This window comes from Lissotriton helveticus, chromosome 5_1 (assembly GCF_964261635.1).
Source record: "Lissotriton helveticus chromosome 5_1, aLisHel1.1, whole genome shotgun sequence".
In the NCBI taxonomy this organism is placed as follows: Eukaryota; Metazoa; Chordata; class Amphibia; order Caudata; family Salamandridae; genus Lissotriton; species Lissotriton helveticus.
In genome coordinates this window covers 2,019,139,431-2,019,157,592 of record NC_136065.1, presented here as the reverse complement: position 1 = coordinate 2,019,157,592, position 18,162 = coordinate 2,019,139,431, and the positions used below count along the sequence as shown (strand labels likewise).

Genomic DNA, 18,162 nt, shown 5'->3' with positions numbered 1-18,162 from the left:
TCGGAGAGCAGTCGGTTGACGCAGAAGCGCGATAATTTGCTACAGTATGCCCCAACTTTCATACGACGCATGCCAGGAGTGCAGCTTGCTTTGTGCGCTTGTTATCAGGTCAAAGCGCGGTAATTTGCTACGAGAAACCTCGGAGAGCAGTCGGCTGACGCAGAAGCGCGATAATTTGCTACAGTATGCCCCAACTTTCATACAACGCATGCCCGGAGTGCAGCTTTGGTCCTGTTCCCACAACAGAGGCAAATACATTGGTTCTCCCCATGCAAAGGCAGCAATGCATTGGTTCAGAGGGTGATGCGCTCGTTCCAAATGTGATGCATTGGTTCTGCTCCTGTAGAAGAAGATGCATTAATTCTCAGGGTTTGGGCCTAACCCTGCAGAGAGGAGCACTTTCCAAATATTACTTCAAGGTAATCTTTCTTCGGTGAAATACACGCATGAGAAATTATATGACCCAAATAACCCACCACCGTCTGTAAGAATTTACAATAAGAATTTACACTTGTCCAACTGAATAATAATGCCCTCCTCTCCAATTTCGCAAACCTTTTCTGAATGTGTGGTAATACATTGCAATCCACTACAATCTGTTTATTAAAAGATCTGAGATATACACATATCCTCAACTTGCCTGTTTCATTCTTAACTAATAGAATGGGAGAAACCCATTCAGCTGAATCCACAGATCCAATAATGCCGCTTTCCACATACCTTTTATCATCATTGAACATTCTTCCTTAACAGACAGTGGCATATGCCTTTGTTTATGTTTAACAGGACAATCATTATGAATAAGCTGAATCTAATGTGTGAAACCAATCACTTTTCCTAATTCATAAGGAAATAATTGCTTTGTGAGTATTTAACAACTTTTCCAATCGATCATGCTTGAATCTTAAACTATTGACTGTTTTCCCTCCTTCAACAATAAATAAACACTGTGGATTTTTATTTTAGCATTAGGAATTAATGACATTACTAACTTACCCTGATGTTTCCAACCCTAATACCTGTTGACCATCAATACCTACATATACATTACATAACATAGCCATGTGCACAAAACTAATCTCAGCCACAAAATACCCAATTATATTAATCGCTTTTTCACCAAAAGCAAAAACTCTGATATCATTGGGTTCAAGTTCCATGGTAAACGGACTTTTATTTAAAACAATTATGAGGAAGGAGACCCTATGAGGGATGATTAAGATACCCCTCTTACTTGTGATACAGACGATATTCGGGACTCACTACCCTATTCTGATAATGATCTCACATTAACTCGAGGTTGAAATGCAGTTGACAACGGACACATATAGACTCCAATCCTTGCACTTCAAAAATAAAGAAAAAACAGTAGTCATGTGTCTTTTTAGCTCTTTTGATGCAATGTTTTTTCACTGGTCACTTATCACTGCACACTTGTTCAAGTTTGTGAGCACCTGATCATTTGGAACATACTACATAAAAAAATGTCTTTGTACTGCAAAAATAAAAACATTTACAGTATAATCAGTTCCTGTCTTATAGACATTTTATTTGTTTTGGTTAATATGGGTATCATCTGCACTAGGTATAATCTAATAATATAGGATATCACGTACTATGTATATTCTAATAATAGCAAAAAATAACTTCTTCCTGAATCTCTATATATGATATAGACATTACTTTTTTGACGTGGTTAATTACATAATGAACCCCTGTTCCAAACAAAACCATATTCTATCACCCCAGGTACTCAAACATGTTGCGGTTACCCTTGTTTTCAACATTGCATACACATTAAGCACTTTGGCTTCAATAGTGTTAGTTCATGAGTTGAGGAGTTATATCCTGAAACCCTTGCTCATTCTAACTAATAGAAGGGGGGTGTGAGCATTCGCAATAAGGAGGTAGTGGTTACCCATCCGTCGACCAGATGATGATTATTATCCATCACAAAAATATCACATCAACAGATGAACAACTAATTTCCCTGTGCTTCTAGCCTAGATTCAGGCAGTGGCAGGAACCCTGCCCTTTGTTTCCACGGAGAGACCTTCCAAATTGTGGGATCACTGTCTACCTGAAGTTCCAACACTCATTACCTGTAAGATGCTGCCATATCCAAACCTACCTTCATTAAATACACAGTTGTTGCCGATGCTGACAACTGAGGATGAATTATTCCATACACATAATCCCATGTTCGCAAGGAACAGGAGATCACAAGTCATACAGTTTATTGCACATAATAACCCTTGCCCTTGATTCTCCTGCAGGATGGTGGTGATCCGTCACGCGGTGGTGTTTGTCTTCGCGCTTCTTCTTTCGAGTCATGGAGGTGAATCTTCAGGTAGGAATCCTTTCTGTTGCAATAGGTAATAAATGTGTGAAGCAGCAGTGCAAAGGGGCGGGATGGAGTGTTCTGCCTTAACTCAGAAGATATCTGAGACCTCCAACTGCATGACACTGTCTACAAATCTATCAAGTATGTGAGCAATACCCGCCAAAATCCAACAGATTCCTTTAAATTCCATCTGTTTACAAAAAGATGAAATACCTAATTCACTGAGCTATGTCCAATGCAGATGCCCCAATAAAAAAAGCTGCAAGGCAAAATGTCAGCATTAATTCATAGCCTCAGATGTGGTTGGATCTCATCCTCACAAATAGGTCTACTTACTCAGATATTGTACCAGTTAGGAGGATTTTCTTTTGAGCAAATCTAGTTGCAGGGGCGTGGGCCTTCCAGTCACCAACAAGCACCTATGGTTAAGGAACCACAAACATTTGCAGACAGTTTTTCTCCTCAAAAAGACACACACATCTACTCCTCTAAAGAGAATAGATAGATTAGCTTTCAAAATAGGAAAGAGAAACCCGTATCATCGATATAGTTTGTGGTATACAGGAATTTATTCCTACAGAGGCAAAATGTGAACACCTTGGAGAAACAAAAATAAAAATGAAATAGACTGCATATTTTGCCTTAGAGATACTTTTCGAGTAAACTTTTCTACCAGTAGACTTAGAGAGACTATGGGGATCTTTTCTGGATGATAAGTGATTTTATGAGTGTCTGATTAGGCCCTAAAAGTGGATGGTTTTATAAATACCATGGCGAAACACACAGTGGCTGCCTGTATCACAAGGAACTAATAAATGTCAAATGGACCATACTCAGCTGATTGTGATTATTAAAGAGTTAAGATACTACCTCGAATACTTGTGAAACTGGGTAACTCCAGGTGTCTCCTACCACCAAATGCTGTGCATCCTAGTGCTTGTTATCCTGGATAGAATTATTGATATATAGAGTGGTGAGGCGGGGAGGAGTGAGAATAACCCACTTGGAATTGCGCTTGCCACCGCCTCTACCTGGTCCTCTTGGTCGTGCTTGAATCCGGCAGCAGGAAGCACCTAGGCTCCCAGTCTTCCACAGCCAATCACAAAGCTGCATTGCAGTGTTGACACTGGTCTTTGCACCGTGGTTCGGTGCTCAGACAGGGGCTTTCGGCCTGGGCATGTTCTTCACCCAGGCTGTAATGCAGCCTTGGTGGAGAACATGCAATCATCCAAAGTGCGCATGGCCCCAGACGGCCGGCCAAAGCGTCATGCACACTTACTGAGTGCTCTTACCACTTACCGCTCCTGCAGTGCTCTGATGTCACATAGCCTAGCTCCCCCCAACTGAGCCTCTTTCATCTGCTCGGAGAGGTGGGGTGATGCTCCACCGCCTTAACGGAGGAGCCGCTTCTGGATTTATGGCAGACTTTGGCAGCACGCGACACCAGTTTCACTAGCCACAATGTTCTATCAATTAAAATAAAACTATAATTTAGAAAATCTAGCGCCACCTTTGCCCATGCAAAAACGTACACCTGGAGCAAAGTCCTGTGCGTGAATGATTATCAATGTTGCTACTCCTGTGAATCTGCAACTGCCGGAGATTCCCTGGAGTGCACCTGAAATCCGTTGTAAATTCCTAAAAAGTCACAAATGTACTTCAAACATAGGCCTAGGCATATTGGAATAAGTGCTTTAAACATTCAAGGAGCTGACTTGTGGTTATATATGTTGTTGTGCTCTTGGATAACCTATTAAAATCTATTTTTGTGAAAATCGTATTATCAATAAATCGTTGAAGCATTCCCTATGTTTGCAAGTAAAAGAAGAACAAGGGAGTCTTCTTGGATAGAATAAAGTGGTCAAATGTAGAAACAAGGATTTCAGTCTCAATTGCAAAACCACCACATTTGTTTCCAAGAGGTTAAATGAAGGATAATTACATTAATAAGATACGTCTATGATTTTGCTTCTTTTACATATAGTTAGACTTAGCTATTATTGCCGAGCTAAAGCCATACACACAAAGGGACAGGAAACAGGTCAGCCCCTCCCAGCCCTGGTGTTTGCCTTATTCACATATTAATCTGCCCACATGTATGTAGCTATTGCAGGTGCTAATTTGTGCTTGATTTTGAATGTGCTCCGAGTTAAAAAGGCATTGACGAAGTCATTAGGTAAGACTTTTTGATCAGAGAAAGTCCTCGTAATGGATGAGGGAGTTCATGTGTTTGGTTTTAAGTAAGAGGGAGTAGTGAATATCAGAATGAATCAATTGGTGGATGAATGGATAAATGAGTGTTATGGTGTATCAATGGATGAGTGCGTGTATGGATGGACAAATGAGTACATGGATGGGTAAATACATGGCTCCTGCTAGAGCCTAGCACGGCAAACCCTACGCTCTCAGCCTGTACTCAGGATCCATTCAAATATTCAATATGTTGGAGAGACATTACAAAACCCCTCTTTAAAGAAAGCATGTAGATTACTGAATGGAAGGGATTCCATCTAGTGCAAACATGGATAATGTTTCAAGGAAGGCAACAGGCGCCCCGTGGAGGAGTGGGATACATCAGGGCAGAATCCTGGCTTGGGAGAATATTCTAGTTATGTTTTCTTTGGGACAAGTGAAAATTCTATCTTGGGGCCTTGGTTGATGATAACCTTTGCTGTGTGTAAAACAATGGAGATGATCTGTGATCCTACATCCCTCTCTGGTTACCACTCCCCCCTTACTGAGTAAGCCTCTCCTATGTCCTGAACAGCTAATCTTGTTTTGTAGGTCAACTTGGGCTCACTGTGATTTCCATTGCAGTGGGGACTGGGGGGCTCAGGCTGCCATGATGTCTGGCAAAGTGCAGTCTTTGTTTAAGCATACCCAGGGTGTAATACATTGAGTATTCATTGAGGTTTGTGTTCTTAAGCAACAACCACAATTTTTCTCAGGGTGAAGTCACAAGAAAACCCTAAATTAACCTGTGCTCAACCCTCGGGTAGCTTGGCACAGAGTGGTCAGATTTACCTCAGAGGAAATGTGCAACATATTTATGCAATCGTTCATTCAGTAACACTTTACAATCACACCACAAAAGGAACCCCAAAAGGTTTTTAAAATAGAGTACATTTTAATGAATAAAACAAGACCAGAGTGACAAAAATCCAATCAGTAAAACCGGAGACATGCAATTTTAAAGATTTCAGAAAAATAATGCCAAAAAGCAGAAAGCCCCAACTGTGGTATCTGGTCTAACTGGACCGGGACAAAGTCACAAGTTCATGCCCACTGCGATGGAGCATGGGCTGTCTACAGGGACCCAGTTAGGCCCACTGAACAGAATACCTTAAATCGTGGCGATGTGTTGGTTCCGAGATGTGGCAAGACTGCGATGCAAGGTCCTGCGCCATCATCAAGGATCCCATCCATGACGCTTGCGCTGCAAAGCCGCTGAATCCCACCTCACCGTCTTTGAACACCACTTCAACATCCTGTTTTTCCACCTTAACAAAACTACTCCTAACCTGCCATCCTCCCAATCGCACAATGCCCTCCCATCCTCTCCCCTACCTCTGACCCCACTCTCCCCCTCTCCTCCCACCCACCAGCTAACACCATCCTCCAATCACTGACATCACCCTCCCCAGACAGCTCTTTGACTTATGCCACCCCCAATCTCTGTTTCCCAAATATTCTCTCCCCCCAACAACCCTCCCTCTTGACATCCCTACTTCACTCCCCCTCGCCCATCCACATATGCACACTAGTAGCCTACCCCCTCCTACCCTCAATAAAACTCTTAACCCCCATCCTTCCCCCAGACCACTCACCTTGATTCCCCTATCGTGCCCCCCTGTCCCCTGCCCCTTCTTCTTCCTCCCCTATCCCATTATCCCTCCCCATATAACACACCACCCCTTCACACTGGCGTGATCTCTCTCCACACTCTTCACACCTATTTAACTTCTACTACCACATCCCGGGAGGTTCTTAATCTCCTGTGCCTCATCACACCACCCATCACACCCAATAGCCTGGTCACCCCTCACTATGCCCCCAATGACCTCTCACATCCTACTCTCTACAATCCTCCCTCTACAGTTAACACAGACCATTCCCTCTCCCTACCAAACAGTGTCCCCCTCACTCGAATAACCCAGAGCCTACGCAATATTGAACACAATCTCTCTAATTTGACGACTGAACTCTCTTGAATCAGAGACAATTTCTCTTACCTCAGCTCAAGAACCCTTCCCAAATGTGCTAAGTCCCCCTACTCCAACCGAAATTACAACACTACCTCCAATCATTGGAGAACGACCCCTCTCCGCTGTCGTATGCATAGACCTCGCCACACCTTGAGCTTCTCTCACCTTCTGACCTTTCCTACCTATGCAACTCTTACCATACTAGCTCACCAATCACGAATCCGCCTCTCTCCTACTCCAACATCCCCGTCATTCTAGGAACTGACAGAACCCCCTCCTCTTCCGTCTCCCCCAGACCCCCTCCCCAACTCACCACAATCCACTCCTGCCCTCCACCCAAGAGCAACCTCAAACCCCTTGCCTTGCATGCTCGTGAACTGTCAATCTGCCATCTGATATGCCACTGAAATCTCTGAAACGATCCTTAGTGAATCTATTGACATTGCGTTCCTCACGGAAACATGGCTCAAAGACCACTCAATAAGCATACTTTACTTACTTTCCCCCAGGATACTCTATCCTTAGGAAAGATAGACCTGACAGAGTAGGGGGCGGTTTAGCCATAATCTTCAAAAATGAACTTCAGCTATCCCTTGTCAATAATTCTGGCCACTCCTCCTTTAAATACCTCGAAGCTGAACTAAATGTATACGGTTCCCTCCCAATTCGTCTACATAACATCTATCACCCTCCTGGAATCCCTCAACCTTTCATTGATGAATTCTCTAAACTTCTGCACAATCCTCAATTTCCAACTCTAATAATCTCTTCCTTGGTGATCTCAACCTCCACTTGAACGCTACCGATGATCCCTCAATCACCCTCCTCACTAATCTGCTTGAGGTTAATGACCTCAAACGATTATGCCAGTCTCCAACCCACACCAAAGGAGCCATCCTTACAGGCTTACTAGAAGAGGTACGATCTGTACACTCACGCTACGAGGCTTGTTGCCTCTCTCATTCTGCCTAAAAATTTTAATATTGGATTGGTGCTAATCTGTGTGTGTTGTTTTATCGGACACTTTCTTTTAAACTTGAATTGCCTCTACTCACGTTCACTGCTGCTCGCTGACATTGCTAACAAGGAGCTGTGTTCAATGATCAAGGGGAAGTGAGGGAACATTTGGGCTGGGAATCTTGCAGATTGGCGCAGGGTCAGCGTTCTAGCTGCTGAACCCGACACCCAGTTGACTCTACAATTACGACACATGACGCGACCGCGCAGTGGGCGTGCCGCTGGCGCGCCTAAGGCAACCCCCGTCTGCGCCCGACCGGGACCAGGGGCCAGTACCCCTACCCCTCTGACCCCAGAAACCTTTCGCTATTCTAGCTCTGTCCTCAAACAGTTGAACAATATTATGGGTCCCGGTTGTAGGCATACTTAGTCTCTGAACAAGCATCAGACTATGTGCAGCTCCACGGTTCTCCCACAAGGCTCTAGGTGGCCCTTCTTTCCAGCTCCTTCTGCTTAATTGCAGATCCTTGCCAAAACACACAGCCGAGATTTTGATGCTCCTAAAGGATCAGAAGCCGGAAGTTTTATTCCTTACAGAAACATGGTTGAATCCTAGTTCAGAGCCGGAATGGCCCAGGCACTGCCCCCAGGATACTTAATCCAGAAGAAAGACAGAAAGCTGGGGATGAGTGGTGGGATTGCTATAATATATAAAGATCATTTGGTCTGTAGGTAACTTGACAGCCCCCTTGCAGACTGTGAGAATGTGAATTTTGCAATCACTATCGTTCTCGGGCATCCTTATTTACCGCCCTCCTGGGACACTGGGCCAATTTGACAAATCCTTGATGGAAACTGTTATAACGATGGCCAGTTCCTCAGCTAATTTTACTCTACTGGGAGACTTCAATTTACATTTTGATGACCCTCTAGCGTCATCAGCCAGAGAATTAATACAAGGCCTTGCTGCTTGTCAACTTCACCTGAAGGTCTCCTAAGCGACTCATATTAAGGGTCACCTTCTTGATCCGATCTTTTCCAACATGTCTGATCTCAGTGCCAAAGCACCCATGCCCATACCATGGTCCGATCATTTCCTCATTCCCACAATTTGGACCCTACCCTCCCAGGTACCGCACTTACATCCTAGGCGAGTTTTGGCCCGACGTTGGGCCAAACTTCCACTGGAAGAGTGGGCCCAGGTAATGAAGAACACCGCACCTGGTCTGGAACTTAATCCCACTACAGATCATCAGAAGTTCACCCACTGGATTGAGGATTCATTGAATGCAGTGCTCCCTAAGAAACTAATACTAAAGAAACTAGGGGACAACAAGGCTGCATGGTTTCCCCCTGAACTGTGGGTGTTAAAGCAAAAATGTAAACGCCTAGAAAGGATCTGGAGAAAGGATTTCTTGGCAGCAAAGAAATTGGAATATAGGATGGCCATTGTTACCTATGAGGCTGAAATAAAACAATCCCAAGCCTCCTACTTTGCGGAAAAGATCTCAGGGTCAGCCAATTCCTCCAGAGACACCCTCTTGATTGCAAAAAAACTTCTTAAATGCCCAGACCCCGCCCGGCAGCCCCCGACCCGTCCATCGACCCTTGCAATAAATTGGCAGATTTTTTTGCTACTAAGGTGCTTAATATTCGAAAACATCTCCCCCAACAAAAAAATGACATTTCCGAATTAACTGCCATAGGTCAGCTTGGAGACATACATTATCTTGAAACCTTCACACCATTGACTCAGGAGTCATTCTTAGCCACCTTAATGAAGGTGAAGTCAGGATCACCACTGGATCCCGCCCCCATTAAGGTTTTAAAATTGGCAGCATCGACGGTGGCCCCTATTATGACCTGTCTGATCAACTCCTCCCTTTCTCTGGGGACTGTTCCCCGGGACTGGAAGAAAGCCATGGTAAAAGCTCTGCTTAAAAAGCCACACCTGGACCAGTCAGATTTGGGCAATTACCACCCCATCTCATTGCTCCCGGCAATTAGCAAAATCGCAGAGAAAATAGTCAACCACACCCTATCTACATAACTGGAATCCAATCACCTGCTCCATGCCTCACAAACGGGCTTTCGCCCACGCCAGGGCACTGAGACCGCCTTACTGGCGGTGGTGGAGGAAGCAAGGAAGATTGTTGAGTCACGAGGCACAGCCGCCATTATACTTCTCGATCTAAGTGCGGCCTTCGATACGGTGAACCACGAGATTCTGACCCACCGTCTGATGAATCTAGGCGTATCGGGTAAGGTACTATCGTGGCTCAAATCCTTTTTGGAGGACAGGTGCTTTTATGTGTTATCAGGTGACACTCTGTCTAAACCAGTCCCTCTCAAATGTGGAGTCCCACAGGGTTCGTCTCTGAGCCATACGCTTTTTAACATTTATATGCGCCCACTGTCGGAGATAGTCGTTCCCTTTGGGATTCACATAGTCACATACGCCGACGATACCCAGTTGGTGGTAGCATTGACCCAATCTAATCATGCATCCCTGGACCTTCACCAGTGCTTGGAGGAAGTCATCAATTGGATGAGTCTCTCTCAATTAAAACTCAACGGCGATAAGACTGAACTTATGCTACTGGGCAGCCAGCTTATCCCCAAAGTCAATACCATGTGCCCAGCTTGCACGGGCCCAATACCCACACCGAAAACTGAATTAAAGAGTCTGGGTGTGTGGCTGGACCAAGACCTATCCTTTAAAGTCCAAGCCAGGAAAACCACAGCACTCTGTTTCGGCCTACTCAGAATTATTCGAAAAATTCTGCCTTTGCTACCAGAGCAAGCATTAAAAATACTGGTCCAAGCATTGATCCTGTCGAGGATAGATTATAATAATGCCCTTTACCTGGGTGCCCCCTCAATGTAATCTCAAAATTACAGACCGCGCAGAACTCGGCGGCAAGGCTGCTTACGGGTACCCAGAAACGAAGCTCCGCTAAACCAGCACTCCACATGCTCTACTAGTTACCGGTTATGAAAGAATCTACTACAGGTGTGGAGGTGTGGTGCAGCGGCCAGGGCACCTGACTTTGGAGCACATGGTTCATGGTTTGATCCCCGGCTCCGCCGGAAGCTCAGCTCAGCACCATGTGACTCTGGGCAATAGCTCACATCATTTCCACAACGGCGCCCAGTGCCTTGAGACCCGTAAGGGTGAGTAGTTTGTGCGTTACAAATACAGATTTACATTTATTTATTTATTTTACTTCAAGGCTTTGTGCGTCGTTCATAGATCCCTGGGGGGCAATGAGCCTCCTATCATCGAATCTTTGATTCACCCTTACAAGGCCTCTAGAAGCCTCCGTTCAGATGAGATGAACCTCGCAGTGGTACCAAGGATAAGGAAGACCAGAAGTGGAGGCCGTTGCTTTACTTACAACAACTCCAAGCTTTGGAATAGCCTGCCGTTGCAGCTGCGGAAACAATCTAATCATCTTGTTTTTCACAAGCAACTCAAAACCTGGCTCTTTCCTTGAAAGTGATCACCGATTCTACTAATCATTGAGCGCTGGGATGCTCCCGTGTAGCCATGCGCTATATAAAAATCCCTTCATTCATTCATTCATTCATCCTGGACACCATTATTACCAATAAGGATCTGGCCTTCCTGACCAATATTAACCCATCGACTGGTCTGACCACCACCCCATACTGTTCACCATTGTTACCTCAGCACCACCTACCCCCAAAAAATTAACAAACCACAAAAACTGACCAGGAATCTTAAACCCATCCCCCTGGTGTTCCTGAGGCTCAACTCCAAGCTCAACCTCTCCTCACCCCGCCCTCACAAAACGCGATCAATCCTTCCTCTTAACACAGATCCCAACCAACTCCCAACATAAGCCTAACATGACCACCAGAGCACATACCTCATTCCCCACATCCCCTATTCCATCCTCAATCTTACCCACTTCAGCACCTCACCTCAACTACTCCCATCACTTACCTATTGCACCTCCCCTAGGCTACTGCCCACACTCATCCTCATCTACACCACTTGAAACCAATCACCCTAACTCACAACTAAAAAACAATGCCTCCTTACTTCACTTCCTCCTGGTAACTGAACAGCAAGTCTTAAACATCATTGGTAAACGTAAATCATCCTCCCATACTAAAACCCCCTCCCATCTAACCTTGTCCAAGACCTAAAACACATCCTTACCCAATCTTGGACCACAATCATCAACACCTCCCTTACCACAGCATGCGTCCCCATCTCCCTTCAACTTGGTCAGATGACCCCCATTGTTAAAAACCCTAATGCCAACCACGATGATCTTAACAATCTTCGCCCCAACTCCAACCTCCCCCTTCTCTCTAAAGCCCTTGAAAAATGTGTCCTGCTCCAATTAGACAAACGCATTGAAAATTTCAACTTACTCGACCCCCTACAATCAGGCTTCAGGAAAGGCTGGAGCACTGAACCTGCCATGCTTAATATTGTCAATGACATCCACCACTCCCTGGATAATGGCGAGACCTGCTTCCTTATCCTCCTAGATCTCTCAGCAGCGTTTGATACTGTTAAGTACTCTGCCCTACTTAATGTGCTCAGTGATCACTTCAGTCTCAATGGTACTGCCCACAAATGGTTTCTCTCCTATCTACAACAACAAACTCAGAAAATCAAAATCAACGCCTGTCTTTCTAACCCTACTCCGGTCTCATTAGGTGTCCCACAGGGATCTATACTCTCCCCCTTTCTCTTTAACCGCTTTATGGGACCCCTCACCCACATTCTTAAACAAGCTGGAATTAACTACCACCTCTATGCCGACGACACCCAACTCTTCCACAAGATCAAAACCCATGCCAGGTCAAAATTGGCAGTTACAAACTGTACATACAGGCTGCAGTGGCAGGGTTGAGACATGTGTAAAGGGCTCCTTAAATGGGTGGCACAATCAGTGCTACAAGCCCCCTAGTAGTATTTAGTTTACACCCTCTGGGCACCTGTAGTGCCACTTTAACAGGAACTCACAAGTAAATTAAATGTGTCAATTGGGTATAAGTCAATTCTAACATGTTTTACAGAGAGAGGACAAGCACTTTAGCTGGTTAGCAGTGGTAAAGAGCACAGAGTCCTACGGCTAACAAAAATGAATTCAGCAAAAAAAGGAGGAGGAAGACAAAAGGTCTGGGGATGACCCTTCAGAAAGTATCAAGTTCAACATTGGTCCATACCACAAGACACACATTTCAGGCAGAACAGCATTGCAGTGAGTGGGAACATTTGGGGAATGAGTGCACAGATATGCAGTGGAAAGAGACATAGGAGAAACATTATTGTCCTTCTTTGCATATAGGAAACATAAATAAAACAGGCACTAGCCATGCAGATCTACATGTTATCTGCCAATTGTGGAAGCTGAAGTAATTTCAGTGCAATCACCCATGCTATTGGTAAAATACACATTGTGATATCATAGAAAGAAGATGCTCAACCATTTCAGTATGAGATTTTTTGACTGGTGTGGTGCAGCGGCCAGGGCTGCTGACTTCGGAGCACAGGGTTCATGGTTCGATCCCCGGCTCCGGTGGCAGCTCAGCTCAGCACCATGTGACTCTGGGCAATAGCTCACTTAATTTCCACGACGGCCCTTAGCGCCTTGAGACCCATAAGGGTGAGTAGTTTGCGCTTTACAGATACGGATTTACATTTATATATTTTTTTACAGAGATCCCGGTTCCTTTCATCTGTTAAATCCTGTCAGCATGGTGTTCTAGGGCCCTCTGTAATGTCTGAACCGCTAGTGCAAATTGTTCAGTATTGAAGAAACTATTGAGCAGTGAGTAGCATTGTGTATAGCTCAACTTACAAATACCCATACCCAGCGATTTTCTTAAATTGGCACAGTCATAGTAATGGTTCACACTCAAGATAAATTTCCCTTATTTGACTGAACTCTCGCCCACTAAAGTGGCCTGCTTCTTCATGGGGTCCACTCCTCATATTGGATAAGACATTTTTAAACCAGGGTTGGCTCCAAATAGGAGCTCTCTGTAGAAGACTTACTGGACTTTCAGTTTCCAGCCCAAAAATGTGCATACATTTACTCCTTTTTAGTTCGAACCTAGCGTTACAGTGCAAGCGCTGCTCGCTCTGCGAGGCATGCTATAGTAGGGTACGTTTTAAAAGTGGTGTGGAAGCTCTGCCCATATTTTTCATTGGCTGGTGTCCTTTTCCATGGTAAATGCTGGCTTCCGATTCATAATGAGGCTTCTTAGTCCCTCCTTGTTACTGCCCTATCTCCCTTTGAGACTCCCCATCAGGACGGTCTCCTTCAATAGTCAGTAGGCACTTTTTTTTCCATTTCATTTCATTCGGCTTTGGTAATGGCGGCCGCGTATTTATATTTGCATTGCGCTTTCACTTTAACAATAGCTGCCGCCCCACCCCGCTAGTGCTGTGTGGGCCGGCAGTTGGAGTGGGCGTAATGTGCGTAAGGGACTTACGCGGAGAGGCACAGAGATGAAACCAATCTCCGCACTCTTCGCATAGTTCCGTTACGCACCGCCCGCCCGCCGCCTGCCTCCCGCCCGCAGTATTAAATACCCTTAAAAAGCAAAAATTACATTTAAAATAACCTTACCTTATCGAGGCGGTCGGAAGGCGGGCAGCGGGTGGAAGGCCAACTTCCGTTATGCCCCGAGTGTGCGGACATTTGCCTTGTTTCTCCACCTACATTGCGGAAGACAGAAGGGGCAAATCTCCGCACATTCCGTGGGCGGAACGGAGTTGTCCGCCCACCCCTAGCTGGCAGCTATTGTTAAAGTGAAAGCGCTATGCAAATATTTATATTTTTTTTATTTTTAATGAGTTTTATATAGCGCTGGCTAGACCCGAAGGTGTCAGAGCGCTTTACATGAGGTTCCACAAAGTTACAAAATTACATCAGGTTACATCAGTTACTAGTAAAACATTTAAAGAGTATAGAAAATTAGAAAAATGGAGCGTAGAAAGGTAAGGGGTAGGATGAAGGGGTAGGAGGGAGATACGACGGCAAGACAAAGGAAAGAGTGCCCCTAGTCTAGCTGGGTTAGTGACGGCCTAGGGGGAAGTCCTAGGCCCATCTCCTCTTTAGCTATCAGGTAGCTCCACCGGGCATCATCCAAATAGCAAGATCTCGGTTGAAAAACATTTAAAGAGCATAGGAAGGAGAGATACATGGAGCATAGAAGGGTAGGGGGGAAGGGTAAAAGGGTAGGGGGGTGATACGACGGAGAGACGAAGGAAAGTTTGCCCAAAGTTGGCTGGGTAGGTGACGGCTGAGGGGGAAGTCCACAACCCAGCTCCTCTTTAGCTAGCAGGTAGCTCCACCGGGCTTCAATGAGCTAGCTAGGTCTCAACGGTCGGAGGAAGATCACTTCGCTTATGTCATGGTGGGAGAGCCGGGTGGGGAAGGATGGTGGATGAGCACCCCTAGCCTCGCTGGTGAAAGCTTGATGAGCCAGTACATGGAGTCTGGTGTGGTTGGAGGGACTATTTTCTGCAGACCAGTGGTGCGAGAAGGGGGTGGGGGGTGTAAGGGCTTCGAGAGTGAGCAATAGTAGGTAGGAGCCTAGTGGTTTAGTCCATTTGTGTGGTGGCCATGACGAGGTCAGGCACTCGGGTATTCTGAGATCCCTCATCCGCTGCCTCCTGATGATTGGGGCTCGCACGGCCGCCATGTTGGAGTCAGGCATCCTCCTCCTTGAGTGTATTCTCGCCTAACACCCTTCACACCCACACTGTTTCTCAGAGGGGTCAGGGACCAGGGAGGTCCAGGTGTAGACAGCCACCCTCTGTTGCCCCCTGTTTCTGTCCTGAATGCACCGCACAACTAAGAGGAGGCGGAGGTGAGGGACCGCTCTCCTCTGCTTTCAGTTACAAGTGTTTCTGGGCTCCTGCGAACATGTCAGGTATTCCCGCTGCGACCGGGGCTTCTTTTTACATGCAGTGGCGGACCTCACAAGCGGATGGAGGCTCCCGTATGTTTGGATCGCGCCTGGATGAATGGATGGATCACGCCTGGATGAACAGGCGGCTGCCTTTGCACAATGGCGACAGCGTGTTTATTTTTGCATTGTGCATTCACTTTAACAACAGAGGCGTGTGAGCACTTTTCTCAAAACCGGCCTAGGTTTAGCAGTTGACAGGTGGCTGTCTTTCATTACTGATGGTCCCCCATCAGGCCATGGAGGCTCCCTGTGACAGCTGTGTTTTCAGTTCTCAGCTGGCGCAGCTCTTTCCAAACTCTTTTGGGCCCTTTGCGTATTTGCGCGGCTACAGAAGTCATCTGAGTCTGTGCTCTAGAGAGCAGCCTTCAGGCTTACCCTGAAGGAGTGTTAAGCAGCTTGTTTTACCAGTTTAATCCTGTAGTATAGGTTAAATGAAAACATAATGGCTATTTATTATAATACACTCACTAACACTACCCTGAGAAATCAAAACAAATACACAACACTTAAATTGCAATAAGGTAAGTAGCAAAAAATACAGTGGTCTCCAGGCGGAGACCAAACCATATATTAAGAAAGTGGAATGCAAACTGCAGAAGAGGATGGGACCTGGACCAGAAGACCCAGAGAAGTCGGGGACACCTCCCAAAGTAAGTACCCAGGAACCCCACGGAGCAGCTCACCAAGAAGAAATACCCAGGGTGCAGAGGATGCAGTGAGGATGTTGTACTTGGCAAGGAGAGATGCTGGTGGCTGGAGCTTCTTGTAGTCCCAAGATCTCTGGAGTGTTGAGCCAAAAATCCTTGGCAACGGCAAGTCAATGCGGTGCACAGGGGTTCAGTTCCAGCGGTTCCAACGAGGGACACTAGCCTCAAAATTGCAGAGAGGAGAGGCCAGCCCCTGCAGGAGTTGCCGAACCACTAACTGTGTTTCTGAGCCTTTTGAAGTCTGTGGGACATCAGAAGCAGCAGACTGGTCAACTTCATTGTGGTGCCTGCAGATGCAGGGGAGTAACTCCTTCACTCCAAGGAAGATTACTTTGGGTACTCTTGATCACCACAGGTCTGGTGGAGATCCTGGAAAAAATACAGACCGTGAAGAAGACTTGCAGAACAGTGTGACAATGAGCAGCAGGAGTCTTCCTTGGTGCAGTTATGGTTCCAGGCGAATTCCAAGTGTGCAGACTGTCAAAAATGTATGTGGTTTCAGGCATGAGTCTTGTCCCACAACAATTCTGCTGAGCTACTCACAGGAAAGACCTTAAGTACCCTCGGGAAGAGTTAGAATGCTTCAGGGGTTCCTCCCAGAGGAGTTGCTGGACAGAGGGGAGGATACTTCCATGTCCTTGGCCTAGTTTCACACCAGAGCGGGTTCCAAGGGCACACTGAACTGGCTAAAAACTGGAGTATGCAAGGAGGGCATCAAATGTGCCCTTCAAAGACATCTGGAGGCGCTGGCGAGCACCCCCACCCCAGCCTAAATCACTAAGTTCTGTCTGGGAGGTGGTCAAACCTACCTATGACAGGAAACCTATTGTTCTGCCTGCCCCTGCTTGCACTTGGCTCAACAGCAGGAGCGCAGAATCATGTCTGTGGTCGGCAGCAGCACTAGCTTGCTGCCAGACCCTGAAAGGCTGTTACCGGCAGTACAGGGGGGTACCCATTGGGAGCCCCTCAGTACATCGGAATCATACTACTAACACCGGATTAGGTGTTGTGGTATGATTCCAACATGGTTGATACCAAACATGGGTTCGGTGTATCGACTATATAGTTAACACAAGTAGATGATGGACAGAACGCTGAAACTTAGCAGACACTCACCTCCAGTCATAGATCTGGGTCGAATCCATCATCGTTCTTTAGCTCACTTCACCACCCCAGTTCATACCCAGCCATTGGCAAATCAGTCTTGACCCTGTTCCTCATGGGAACAGTCCAGCCTGAACTGCCAAGCCAGGTCTTCCCTCAGCCGGAAACAAGCATCCTGGGACCAGTTTCGGGTTAACACTTCTCATCAGCCAAGCTAGCTTGAATCCAGTGGCAAAGTGAGCAAGGGGCCATGTCTGGGCATACCCTGTCAGCATAGGGCGAACAAAGCAAACACAAGGAGATATAGTTAGACATCACGTAAGGACTGATATCCATTATATGTATTAAAATGGCTGACACCAATTACAAAGACTGGAGAATGGACTCCGCTGTTTTAGGGGGATCCTTCTCATGCAGGGGTACACTTATAACCAAGCACCCTGCCCTCAGGACTGAAGAGCCTGCCATTGAGGAGACTCATAGATTTTACGTGCAGTGACCACAGATATAAGGAAACTTATATCTGCCATGAGGGGTGCAAGCACCAACTCACACATATACTAGAGACATACATGGGTACACCAGAAGCCAATTGTGGATGTACAAAAGTAATTATCATGGTCAATTTAGGGAGAAAGCATAGTGACTGGGGTGCTGTTTAGGAGGATCCCAGTCAGACTAGTTAAAACCTTACTGACACCAAGCAAAAAGTGGGGGTAACCATGAAAGCAGATCCTACTTTCCTATTCTACCCCATTTAGGGTCCGAAACCACCTCCATAGTATCATCACTTCCATAGTATCAGAAGTGACACATTTTGAAAGGTGTAAAGAAATCAAGGTAGGATCACCATTTTATAAAGGGCAATACGGCCCAT

General features: G+C 45.9%; 1 protein-coding gene across 4 annotated transcripts in view; it reads left to right on the top strand.

Moving 5' to 3' along the window:
* The window catches only part of LOC144756193 (butyrophilin-like protein 3), a 123,888-nt gene that overhangs the window by 23,958 nt on the left and 81,768 nt on the right, over positions 1-18,162 (top strand). For all 4 annotated transcript variants that reach the window (XM_078645797.1, XM_078645796.1, XM_078645795.1 and 1 more), the window contains exon 2: positions 2,277-2,350. In XM_078645797.1, coding sequence (XP_078501923.1) covers positions 2,278-2,350 — 73 coding nt within the window. In that variant the 5' untranslated portion in view covers position 2,277. The remainder of the gene's footprint in view (positions 1-2,276; positions 2,351-18,162) is intronic.